This window comes from Odocoileus virginianus, chromosome 16, assembly GCF_023699985.2.
Source record: "Odocoileus virginianus isolate 20LAN1187 ecotype Illinois chromosome 16, Ovbor_1.2, whole genome shotgun sequence".
Taxonomy (NCBI): domain Eukaryota; kingdom Metazoa; phylum Chordata; class Mammalia; order Artiodactyla; family Cervidae; genus Odocoileus; species Odocoileus virginianus.
The window spans coordinates 45,452,612-45,465,217 of record NC_069689.1 but is presented as its reverse complement, the minus strand read 5'-3'; the positions used below and the strand labels follow the sequence as shown (position 1 = coordinate 45,465,217).

The following is a 12,606-nucleotide window of genomic DNA, read 5'->3' as shown; positions in this document are numbered from 1 at the left end:
GAATTCCAACCAACCCTAAAGCAGGGAGAATAAAGAAAACTCCCCTCCTAAATGTACTGTAGTCAAGTTGCAAAACAACAACACAAAAAGATGAAAGTAGCCAGAAGGGAAAGACAGATCTCCCAAGAAAAGGACAACTCCATTGACAGCGGTCTTCTCAATGGCAACTATGGAAGCCAGGAGACAATGGAAGGACATTTTTAAAGTGAGAGAACAAATAACTTTCATCCTCCAATCCAGCAGAAGTAACTTTCAGCAATGTGGGTGAAATAAAAAACATTTAGAAAAACAAAATCTGAGTTTTACTACCAGCATATCTTCCCTAAAGTTATTTATAAAAGGGTGCTTATCAAGGGAAAGGAAACTGACCTCAAGAGGAAATTAGTCAAGAAGGAATGGGAGCAAAGAAAATGAGAAACATGTGGATAAAACCCAAGCCAATGCTGACCAAACAAAACAAAAACATCTAATTTAAGGAGATTTTAAAAAAATCGTAATAGAACTAAGGTGCTTCACAACAAAAGAAAAGAAATCAGAAAGGAAGTAACTGGAGTGGGGTCATTCAAGGCCCTCATATGATTTCAGAGAAAGTTTAAAACTGATTAACTTCAGGGTTAGTTAGAAATAACATGCATATTAAAATGTCTAAGTGAGCCCCTAAAAGAATGGAAATATAGATATCAAATTTCAAAATAGGAGAGAGGAAAAAAATAGAATTAGGGCCAGGGTGGGGGAAATCTCAATTTTTAAAAAGGCAAGAAATGAAAACAAGATGATCTGTCAATATTCACATTTAACTCTTATGATTAAAAACATATTCATCAACAAGTAATCAGACTATGCTTTTGCACAAGGACAGATTTTTATTAATTCTTTTAGCAAGCATTTTTTATACTTTTACTCAGTTATCATGTATTCTGGAAAAACACAGAACAATTATTTTCCCCCTCCTGAGCTTATGATAATGGTTTTCCAAGATGTTCTAATAGCTCAAATGCGGGTTACACACATGCATTACAGAAATCACTTGCTAGAAAACATAAAGGGAAAAATGAATGAACATGCATAATTCCCTGTTTGGGCCTATATGCCTCTACCCACATACAACACTTGGCAAATCTGATCCACTCTGCAGCATCGCATAGAGCACAGTGGGCGGGGAGACAGCACGGTGAGCAGAAGTCGCTGCAAGGCTGGCATCATCACAGCTTCAACTTCTCAAGCACTTACACTGAAATACTCAGGGAGTCTCATCAGGGGTTATTTCAGCACAGTGCAATGGAGAAACAAATACAGCCTTCGTGCTCTCTCTGTGGAATTTGCAAGTAGTGGTTAGAGACTCGGTTTCCAAGAAAAACACATTTGTCTTAATTTCTGCAAGACAAGGAAACCAAGCGGTCTAGGAGGGTTTGGGCCGTGGGAGCCCCCAACACACACATGGACAGGAGCTCCCCCTCTGCCCTCCCTGGGAGCCCCCAGTCCTTAGCCTCAAGCCATTCCCAGTGGCCCCTTCGCTGCTCAGCTTTGGAGGAGCAAAGAAACATCAAAATAGTTATATACCTTGACAGACAATAGGTGTTGGTTTAAGCAGAAAACAAAACAACTGTGTGGGCACAAGGAATGCACAAGGTCTGCTGGGAGAGCAGTCCCAGTGGCTCAGAGAAGTGGGGAGAAAGACAAGGCTGGATTTCTACAGAACAAAGTGGCCTTTGGATATATGCTCTATGTCCCACCCCCACGGAAGTTTGCTGATCGCTGGCCTTGAAAAGAAAACCCACAGCAGAGGATGGGTGTGCTACAAGGCATGGAATTTGTAAACCACAGCTGTTAAAGCCAAACAAGCATTATTCAAAGGCTCTAGACCTTCAGTTGCTACGGACAGTCACTTAAATCCCCAACAATAACCCTGACTTTAAAAGTCACATGACACCAGGAGCATCTGACCAACAAGTGTGCTTGAATTTTGCCCTAAAATTGTGTTCTGTGCCACACGACACAGCAGGAAGCACAGCCATTTGCTATAATCCTCTGTTTGGAATTTCCCAGAGCTGAGCTACAAATAAGAATGTCATCAGAGGAGTTAGGAGCCAGCTGCTGGCAGGGACCCTACTAAGGCTAGTCAGGCAGTCACCCACCAGATTAGGGTTTCAAAGGTCAGAAAGACAACACCTTAGCGCCCGCCCCCTTCCCACCTCCCAGCTCTAGTCCTGGCCGCCCGGTCATTCACTCTATTCTGCCAGGCCACAGCAGGAGCTGGAGGTTAGGACACCAGTCATCTCTGGCCTGGCCTCGTATAGCAGAGAAACCCATTTAATAACATAAAATACCCCTTGATGTCTAAGAGGTGGAGATGAACAAGGACCATCCATAGGATGGATACCATTACAAGGCAAAGAATTACAACCAGCAGACAGGGACATACAAAATGCCCAGGCATTAGAGTGACTCATTGAGAGCCAGGCCTGCCCAGGGAGAGTGAGACCCCTGGCAAGACATCCCCCAGAGGGTGGGCTGACCAGTGGCGCTCAACCCCGGGGATGGCAGGGCAGCACGCACCATCACACATCCTAATACACAAATTGGCAAAATCCCCCTGGCAACCCTCCCCACAGCCAGGGAACCAACAAAGCCCTTCACCAGCATCTGAAAGGAGATGATTCCTCCATCAGAGGCTCGCGGGGCTCCGACCATGTGCCCGCAGCCATCAGGGCAGGAGGACAGAAAGATCAGTAAGGTCCTACCCTCAGCAGGATGAGAGTCTGGTTACAGGGACGGGAGGTGGGTGACACACGTCATGGCGGAGCGGACTTTTAGAGACCATCTCATCCTCTCCCTTCCCTCTTGATGAAGCAATGGAGACTTGCCCCGGGTCACAAAAGCAGTGACACTGACAGGATGCCCAGGGCCCAGTCCAGCCCTCTGCCACAACCCCCAGGGAAGACTTGCCCCCAGAACTGAGACACACCCCCCCCCAAATTTGCCAGATCCCTGTTCCTCTAAGAGGACACCTCTACACTTCTACATTTTGGGTCTGATGAACATTTGACCAAAATATTCATCAAAATGGCTGCTGAATATTTAAAATTCTTTTGAAGTGTTTTGTTAACATGAGTTCATCTCCAAGGAACTGGCTCATGGAATATGAGCTCACATTCCTGAGTCTCCACTTTGGTTTTAGGGTGGGGGAAGGGGGCAGACATCACCCCCATGAGAGGTCCCTTTCTCTGGGAGTCAAATCACCCCTACCACCAATCACCCCCCAATTTAAATCCCAACACTGCCACTTACTAGCCAGCTGACTAGGCAAATGACTTCTCTCTGTGCCTCAGCTTCCTCACCAGTAAAATGTGATAAAATTAGTATCTACCTTTACTATTTACTATGAGGTTCAATTGGGCTTCCCTGGTAGCTCAGTCAGTAAAGAATCCACCTGCAATGCAGGGGATCCTGGTTCGATTCTTGGGCCAGGAAGTTCCACTGGAGAAGGGATAAGCTACCCACTCCAGTATTCTTGGGCTTCCCTGGTGACACAGACAGTAAAGAATCCACTTGCAATGCGAGAGACCTGGGTTCGATGCCTGGGTTGGGGCGATCCCCTGGAGGAGGACATGGCAACCCACTCCAGTATTCTGGCCTGGAGAATCCCATGGACAGAGGAGCCTGGTGGGCTACAGAGGAGTCTGGCAGGCTACAGTCCACAGGGTCACAAAAAGTTGGACACGGCTGAGCGACCAAGCACAGCACATGGAAACACTTGGAAAGGGCTTACAGCAATAGTCGGCAGGCAGAAAAGTGCTTCTAAGGGTTAGTTTACCAAAAATGCCTTTAGGTCTCCTCCACCAAAAAGGCGAGGGAACAGTCACCGTCTTGCACTCTAACCACCTCCTCAGTCTTCTCCCTCTTCTTTTCCTGAAAACGTTTCAGAAACAGCAGCTGTGCCTGGCGGCCCTCGGGGTCCGTGACCTCTGGCCCCCTTCCCTGTGGTCTTCCCCTCCCCAGCCCCTCTTCTGAGCCCTGCAGTCAGCCCCTGCCGGCCTCCCTCAGCCCCGGGGCCTCCCCGCCGCCCCTTCTCAGGTTTCCAGAGCTTCTCCCTCCCTGAGCCTAACCTCCCCTGGGGAGACGCCCTCCCCAGACCTCCGTCTGTTCTGCTCCCTCCTCTCAGGAACAGGGGTCCCCGACAGAGCGCAGGGCCAGCACCGGCCTTTCTAGATTCCTTGCCTGCTCCAGAGTCCGAGTGTCTGACCAGCTCTTCCGTGTCTCCAACCGGAAGACACTGAACCGTTCTGAAGTCGTGTGTTTGGACTGGCCCTCCCAGAATCAGTCCCTTTAGTGGCATCACCAGAGTCCCTGTCCCCCCAGTGCAAGCTTCCTCCTAGCTTGCTGGCTTTCCTATCTCTAAATCTCTGCTTTTATCCCCATGGCAAACTGTCCAGCACCTAACTTTTCTAAACTGGAACTCGAAACTGACTTCCTAAATGGAGATGGTACAACAGATGATTCTCACAAACACTTCAATTATTTGTGTAAACTTGGACTTGGCTAAGTAGCTTCAGTCAGGTCTGAATCTTCATGACCAACCCTATGGACTGTAGCCCTCCAGGCCCCTCTGCCTGGATTCTCCAGGCAAGAATACCGGAGTGGGTTGCCATTCCATTTTCCAAGAGATCTTCCCTACCCAGGGATCGAACCCGCGTCTCCTAGGCCTCCTGCATTGGCAGGCAGGTTCTTTACCACTAGTGCCACCTGAGAAGCCCTGTAAATGGAGGGGTGGGGAGCAAAACAAAGCACCTTGTCTGAGTCTATTGAAACTTTCCCCAGGGACCCAGCAGTCCGCTCTGATGAATGCAAGGTCTCATCTAATCCTCATGAGGCAGTTTAAGATCTTGTTTTGCAGATGAGGGAAGTTCAAGGTAAAAGATGAGAGGAGTAACAGGACTCAGTTGTGTCTGACTGTCTCCTTCTTTCTTACACTCCAAGCTAAAATGACAGCAACAGATGGTCTGGTGGAACCTAAGAAGGCCTTCAATATCAGGGAAATTAAAAACACATACAAACTTTCAGAGAGAGAGAGAGACTGCATGTGTGGTCCTGGGATATGTCTTGAATTATTGAGGGTAACCCCCACCCCAGACACACCTTTACTGAGGAACCTCATCTAGATACAAAGGCAATTCTAATGGGAACGTCACGTGCCCTTTCCCTAGCTTTTCGTGCTAGAACTAAGTGAGGACCGGCATACAGTCTTATCTGAAAGCAACAATTCTGAGTCTCATGCCTCCCTGCTAAAAGAAAAAGGATTCATTCCCACGTAGACATGGTTGGCTGAAGCCCTTTTTGGAAATGGGCTATCAGAGTTTGGGCATGGGTTCAGCTATGCAGAACTCCCATCCATTAGAATCGAGCACATGTGGGAATGAAAAATGCACAACTGCTGTATGTCATTTGGGCCATCAGCAACCATGAAAGCCACAGCAAACGCTGACATAAATACAGGAAAATCCTGAAGCCGTTTAGGCCAACTGCACTTTTCCAGAAGATGAAATGACCATTACTTCTCCCATTAAAACGGAGTAAAGCTAGGTAGAATAAGCAGGTCTAAGGCACTAGCTGGGAGAAACTCTCTGACCCAGGCACCACTCTGAGAGGGAGGGGAGGGGGAGAAAGTCAAACTGAGCTTTTTGTGCAGACCTGCTAAGTGTTTAAAATACATGAGGTATTTCTGTACAGTAAGTCCCTAACTGGGCAAGGTCTCCTCCATTTTGCAGGTGAGAAAGGTGATATCAAAGGAAGAAGACACATTCTCTTCTTGCCCCAGTTCTCAAATGGACAGGCAACAGCACTCACTATCAACCAACCTTCCAGGAAGCACTACAGAAAAAAATCACTTCTTCTCCTTCTAAACTTAGAGACAAACCCTTCTCAATCTCTAGACCAAGACAAACTTTTCACGGGGAATGTCACTGATTCATACAAGTGGCGGTGGCCACCATCCGTCCTTAACTCCTTCACTTGAAATCGGGGAAAAACAACTCAGTCACAGCTTTGGAATGCAAGTTATAAAAACAAGTAATTCACCGCCACTGGCTTCTAATAAAAGGCAAGGAACCTCTATAAGACTGAGTTTTCTCTTACAGAAATGTGTGGTGGGAGAAAGTGACCAGTCTGCGTTCTGACTGCACGTGGGCGCAGGGCTGGTGGGAGGGCGAGACTGGACCTTGAGCACTGGCCACGGGGCCCTTACTGCCGCGGGTCCCCAAGGGGACGGGGAAGGATGCAGAAGAGCACCCACCGCCCCTGTCTATGCCTGCGCCCATCCACACACTCCTTTCTTTGCAGGGCTGCAGGAAACGCTCTTGGGTATTTGTCCTAGGTGCTTTCAAATTCAGAAGTCACACGGTTTCGCCGGGTTCTCCGGAGAGGGGGCGGGCTCCCGGGCGGACCGCCACCCCAGGCACCCGGCTGGCCGGCTGGGTCGGGGCCGGAACTGACAGTAGCCGAGCGGGGGCCACAGGGGCGCCGGCCGCCACCCTAGACGCTTTACGGGGCCCTCCCCACTCCCCACCGTGAGCTTCCTAGGCCGCCGAGGTTACGGGAAGGCAGAGAGCTCGTCAGACCCTCGGGTCCCCGACGGCCTGGGATCCTAGGAACGGTCGGGAGGGCGGTGACCGAGACCCCTTGGGGGGCGCGCCTCCGGGCGGTGGGCGCTAGAGCCCCGCGCGCCGAGCCCCCGACCTCCCCGACCGCCCGCTGTCTCGCTCCGCGGCGGGCACAGGTGCGCGGCTCGCGGCGCCCTGGAGCCGACTCCGGGGGAAGTTTCCCTGGCCGCGCGCGGCGCGCGGTGTACGGTCTCGCTCGGCAGCGCGGGAGCCCGGAGCGCTCGGACCAGCCCAGCCATTGAAACCCGATACTCGGGGTGGGGCCCGCGCGGAGGCCGGCGAAGGAGGCGGGCGGGCCGGCGGCCGGGCTGCCCCTGCGCCCCTTACCTGCGGCTCCACGGGCGGCCTCCGCGTCCATGCTCCCGCGCTCGCCCGCGCCCCGCCCCGGCCGGGTCCCCAAGGGTGCCGCCGCACCGGGATCCGCGGCGGCCCCGCCCGCGCCCTGAATTGCCCGGGTCCCCATGGCCCCCGCCCCCTGCCCCGGGGCTATCGACCCGCAAGCTGTCGCTAGGGACCCCGGCTCCCTACACCGTTTGCACAGCGACTTTTCATCACTCATCACCACCTCTGAGGAGTAGTGAGTAGTTAGCGTTCCTCTGGGGCTTCCCTCGTGGCTCAGCTGGTAAAGAATCCGCCCGCAATGCGGGAGACCTAGGTTCCATCCCTGGGTCGGGAAGATCCCCTGGAGAAGGGAAAGGCTACCCACTCCAGTATCCTTGTTTGGAGAATCCCAAGGACAGAGGAGCCTGGTGGGCCCCAGTCCACGGGGTCGCAAAGAGTGGGACAGGATTGAGCGACTTTCACTTTCATAGACTAACTGTTCCTGTTGGAAGATAAGTTGTTCGCATCCTCACGTCCTCACCAAGGCCCCTGGGTCCGGCACTCCACTCTCTGGGCCCCTTCCCACTTTTTTCTACTATTTCCATTTCTGTGGGCAAGAATCCCTGGTTTTATACCTTTTTGAAAATGTATACAGTTGAAAAGACGCTCAAAGACAACGAATGACACTCAAAGGCAGGGCATCCGGTAATTTTTTCTGCCCATTTTTCTGTTTCTTTCCTAACAACTGTAAAGTGTTTTTTCTGATAACTAATACTTTTATTTATTAAATATTCAAGCTTGTACTCACTTAAGATAGCAAAATTCAGTGAGAAACAATTGCTTCTCTAGTATTCTTCTTGGCCCATTTCAGGGTGTTTTTTGTCAGGGTGGTTTTAAAACACCAGTGGCCTTGGGACCCAAAGGCACCTCCCCTCTTTGGCTGGCAGCTCTGGAGTTTGCCCTTCTGGCCTGGCTCCTTCCAGCTCCATCCTCAGCCTTTCTGGCCCTCTGCCCCCAGGATGGGTCTAGAGTTCATTTCCCTGCTTTCTCCCTGCACCCCAGCCAACACTGGCTCAGGGGAGCCTCTTAGCTACTCCCCACAGTGCAACCCTACCTTTGGAGCAACCCGCCTGAGGAAGACCAGGGGATCCCCAAGCAGAAGATGAAAAATGGCCCCAGTTTCACTTCCGTTGCATATCACTGCAGTATCTGATGTGTCCAGAGCTGGAGGCTCCCCTTAGAACCACCCTGACTCATCTCTTGCAACTGTGAGATTTCATTTTCTACAATGATGAAAACACAGAGCTTCTTCAGTGACAGCATTTCAGACACTCATCTCCTCCAAACACTCCTTGTTTTCATTCAATGCATATTTGTTAGTTTCCTACTATGGGCCTTATGAGACCTCCCAGGTGGCGCTAGTGCTAAAGAACCCACCTGCCATCATGGGAGATGTAAGAGACACGGGCTTGATCCCTGGGTTGGGAAGATCCCCTGGAGAAGGGATAGTCTACCCACGCCAGTATTCTTGCCTGGAGAATCCCCACGGACAGAAGAGTCTGGCAGCTACAGTCCACAGGGTCACAAAGAGTTGGACATGACTGAGCAACTTAGGGCCTATACTGTTCTAGATTCTGGGATTCAGCTGTGAACAAAATGGACAAAACCTGCCCTCAAGGAGGCTACTTTCTGGGCAAGAGTGGGCAGGAGATAAAGAGAACAGAATACTATGTTAAATAAGGAGAAAAAAATAGAGAAAGGGGATGGGAGGAGGGAAAAACCACGAAGAAAACGAGCAATGTGGGAAGGGAAAATGGCCAAGGCTGCAGCAAGTACAAAGGCCCTGAGGTGGGAAGAAATCTCTTTTTCAGCCCCTGTGCCTGTGTGGAGCCCCTGATAAATCCAAGGATGCTACTTAAACTGTTGGCACATAGGGCTAAAGATTTATTAATCCCAGCTGCAAAACATACAATGTTTGTTTGTTTGAACAAAATATATGCAAAGGCCTTGACACTTTTTTTTTAAGTTTTTGTGTTGTTTTTAATATTACTTTCATAGTAATGAAAGTTACTTTCTGAATTCCTGTTACTTTTTTAAAAAGAAAGAGCTGTAAAGTGAAAAGTTCCCTGCTTCTCAGCTGCTTATTCAAGTCCTGTCCCAAAGTTAGAGCTAAGTCAAATACTTCTTTTCCTTTATAGTTTCTGAGTGTTCTGTCTTGCTTGGGTAGGCTGAGATCACCCCCAAATTAGAAATAAATCCTTCTACATTTGCTTTCAGTGTTTGTACTATTTTGGGTCTTTAGATTTGAATTTTAAATCCAACTAGAATTTATTTATGTATGTAGCATAAGGAATACATTTCACTATAGCCAATTCTTCCAACACCATCAAATGGTCCATTCTTTCCTCCACTAATTTTAATTACTTCCTTAAACATTTATTAAATCCCTATATACATTATGACTCTTGCTTTATTACACTTTTTACTATTTCTACAATAGCACACTGTTTGAATTACCACAGCTCTATCATATATTTAAATATCTGAGAGGACAAACTTGCCCTCATCAAATATTAGAACCAACTAATTAAGGACATTGAGGTTTGATGGAGATTGTGCCTAGTTTTGAACACTGACTTGCAGAATATTAATGTCTTCAAAGTTTTGAGTCCTTTCATCAAAGAACCTGGCATACCTTGCTTAGTCAAGTCTTTTACTTTACTCTTACTTTTTTTTTTTTTTTGGTGTCAAAGTTCTACAGTTCTTATAAATGGATCTCATATGTTTCTTGATAGGTTTATTCCTATATATTTCTGGTACTTGTTGGCTATTTTTAATGACTCTTTCTTTTCTTCAGCTACATTTATTAATCAATTATTGCTCTTATATAAGAAAATTGTTAGCTTGGGTAAATGCCAGTCTCACATCCAGCCAGTTTTATGAGATCCATTAGTTTCTAAAATCAATTATCACAGAATTCCTAGGTAGACAATCAGATAGTCTGTGAATAAGTTGTTGATTTCTAAACCATCCTCAAACCTACTTAGCCACATGGCGCTCACTTCTGACACCAAAATTACCCTGACTCTAACAAAGAAAAATGAAAAATATTGTTTCTATATGTAAACTGGAAAATAGGGGCCTGGAGCTTGCTCTCAGGATGGTCTTCCCTTCATTCCAGGAGGTTGTTAAGCACTCTGCTTCATCCTTCAAATGGCCTCACTCATCCACACAGGAATTTCCTCACTGTTAAGAACACAACTGTTCTAGCCATTCCCAAGGTATTTGTGAAATTTGAAAGAAAAATCCAGTATTTAAACAATCGGGCCAGTGAGGTATTGGATTTTAATAAGTAAACTGTGGCTTTAGCCGCAGTTGTTACTTTTCAGTCAAGAGAATGTAGTCCTTAAAAAAAAAAGAAAGAAAAAATCAAGACTTAGCAAAAATCAAAGGAAAAATACAAGACCAAGGAAAAATATCCACAGACTTTTCTCCTATAAAATGTAAGAAAACTGTTTGAGGATGGTTTAGAAATCAACAACTTATTTATAGACTATCTAATTGTCTACCTAGGAATTCTGTGATAATTGATTTTAGAAACTACTGGATCTCATAAAACTGGCTGGATGTGAGACTGGTATTTACCCAAGCTAACAATTTTCTTGTATACAAGCAATAACTGATTAGTAAATGTAATTGAAGAAAAGAAAGAGATTTACAGTGAAATAGATTTACAGTCTATCACAGCAGACTGTCAGAAATTTTAAAGCACTAGTTTTCAAGCTATTAATTCAAATTTCATAGGTGAAGTTACAAAAAATGATTATCTTTCAAACCAGTTTCCCATGAAATGCTAAGATAATCCCAGCATTGTTGTGGTCTCTAACATACCAGTTTCCTAACTGTTTCAAAACAGTTTTAAATGGTTGTTTCAGAATGTTATAAAAGTCTCAAATTTTTTATATTTAAATAAGTAAATGTCATAAGCATTGAGAACGAGGCTTTAGTAGGAAGGTTAAAAACATAAATACATGGTATCTGAACTCTCCCCCAAGATGAAGCACAGCTTCAGGATTCTTTCTTACCTGGGTGGTGGAGCCAAATCTTGCCCAGCACAACCTGCAGTTACACACAGATGAGTGAGAAAAAATATCACTGGATAACTGCTTCAGAGAGCTAATTCCACAGCAGTTAAAAATCATAAATGGTATCATTTTTGAAAACAAAACTGTCTACCATATTCATTCACAATGCTCCTCTAATTTAACACCTGGTGAACCTAACAAAAAAAGAGAAAGCAATGGGTTTTTGATGGAACATTCTGAATTACTTAATCCCTGCTTTGATTTTAATTAAAACCTGCTCACTTAACTGAAAATGTGTTCATGTATACCACAAGGTCACTTTACCACCACCTGTGTCATGTTCTGTATAGGAGAAAAATTGTATTCTAGGGCAGCATTTGGCAAACTACAAGATACAGCCCCTATCCAGCCCACTGCCTATTTTTGTGCAGTTTGTGGGCTAGAATAATTTTTACATTTGTAAATAGTTGAAAAAAAGTAAAAGGAGAATAACAGTTTGTGACACATGGACGTTAAAATTTCAGAGTCCATAGATAATTATTAGTACACTGCCACACCCACATTTGCATATTATCTATGGCTGCTGGAAATACCATGTGGTCCACAAGCTTAAAATATTTACCATCTAGCTGTACAGAAACTGTGTGTCCACCCCTGCTGGATTATTAAGATGAAAAAGCAAAGTGATAGGGGAGGTTGACACCCAAAGGCTACCTTAAAAGAATGACATTTTTCAAACTGCTTTGACAAGAGGCAGTTTGGCTATCAGTTCTATGTCTTATAGTAGAGTAAGTAGCTGATTTGGAAGCAGTGATGTTTGACAGAGGAGAGTTATTGTTATTCATTATTAAATTATCATCATTATTATTATCTTAACCACCAGTGCTTCTCGCTGATTTATTTTCTCCACCTCCTAAGAGGAATTTGACCAGTTTGATTACATCTCATTTATGCAAGTGTACAAAATGTGTTGCAAGAGTTGTCTGTGTCAGAAACAATAAACAAACCTTTTAAATCCTTCTTGCTTAAGCAGGAAGTCACAACTTGCCAATAAGAAAATTAAAACAAACCTCACAGCGTTGTATGTTTGGTTCAAAATGAGAAATATTTTAGGTCCTGGGATAGTGTCATCTAGGCAACCCCATGTGTCCTTCCTGGTGAGATCACCTGCACACTGCTGCTTGCTTTCCGATTCACTGAGAGAGGGTCACACCTTGTCCTCTTAATCCCAGAGTCAAATATGATTACAAGGATTTCCCTCTCGGGACTCTAACTTGTAAGGAAGATCACTGTGTTTTTTTGTTAAACAAGACAGCTCTCTTTAGTTGCCTTATTCATTCTCAGGCTTACTATATTTCATCGGTCTAAAGACTGTGTTTGACATTGGTGACTGTTGGGGACCATTTGATTTACAGTGAAAAAAGTGCAGATTTCAGACTTTAAATCCATACTTCTCTGAATTGTTCTCATTTTTGAGAGTGAGATTGTGTGTGTGTCTTTCTTCCGAAGGGGGATGAATACAATCAGACGTGTCACCGTAGCTA

General features: G+C 46.1%; 1 protein-coding gene across 4 annotated transcripts in view; it reads right to left on the bottom strand.

Annotated features, from left to right (window-relative positions):
* FAM169B (Protein) overlaps window positions 1-7,056 on the bottom strand; it is an 86,978-nt gene extending 79,922 nt beyond the window's left edge. For 3 of the 4 annotated variants that reach the window (XM_070478176.1, XM_070478177.1, XM_070478174.1), the window contains exon 1: window positions 6,984-7,056. In XM_070478176.1, coding sequence (XP_070334277.1) covers window positions 6,984-7,014 — 31 coding nt within the window. In that variant the 5' untranslated portion in view covers window positions 7,015-7,056. The remainder of the gene's footprint in view (window positions 1-6,983) is intronic. The other variant, XM_070478175.1, reaches the window with a different exon arrangement.
* Window positions 7,057-12,606: the final 5,550 nt, after the last annotated feature.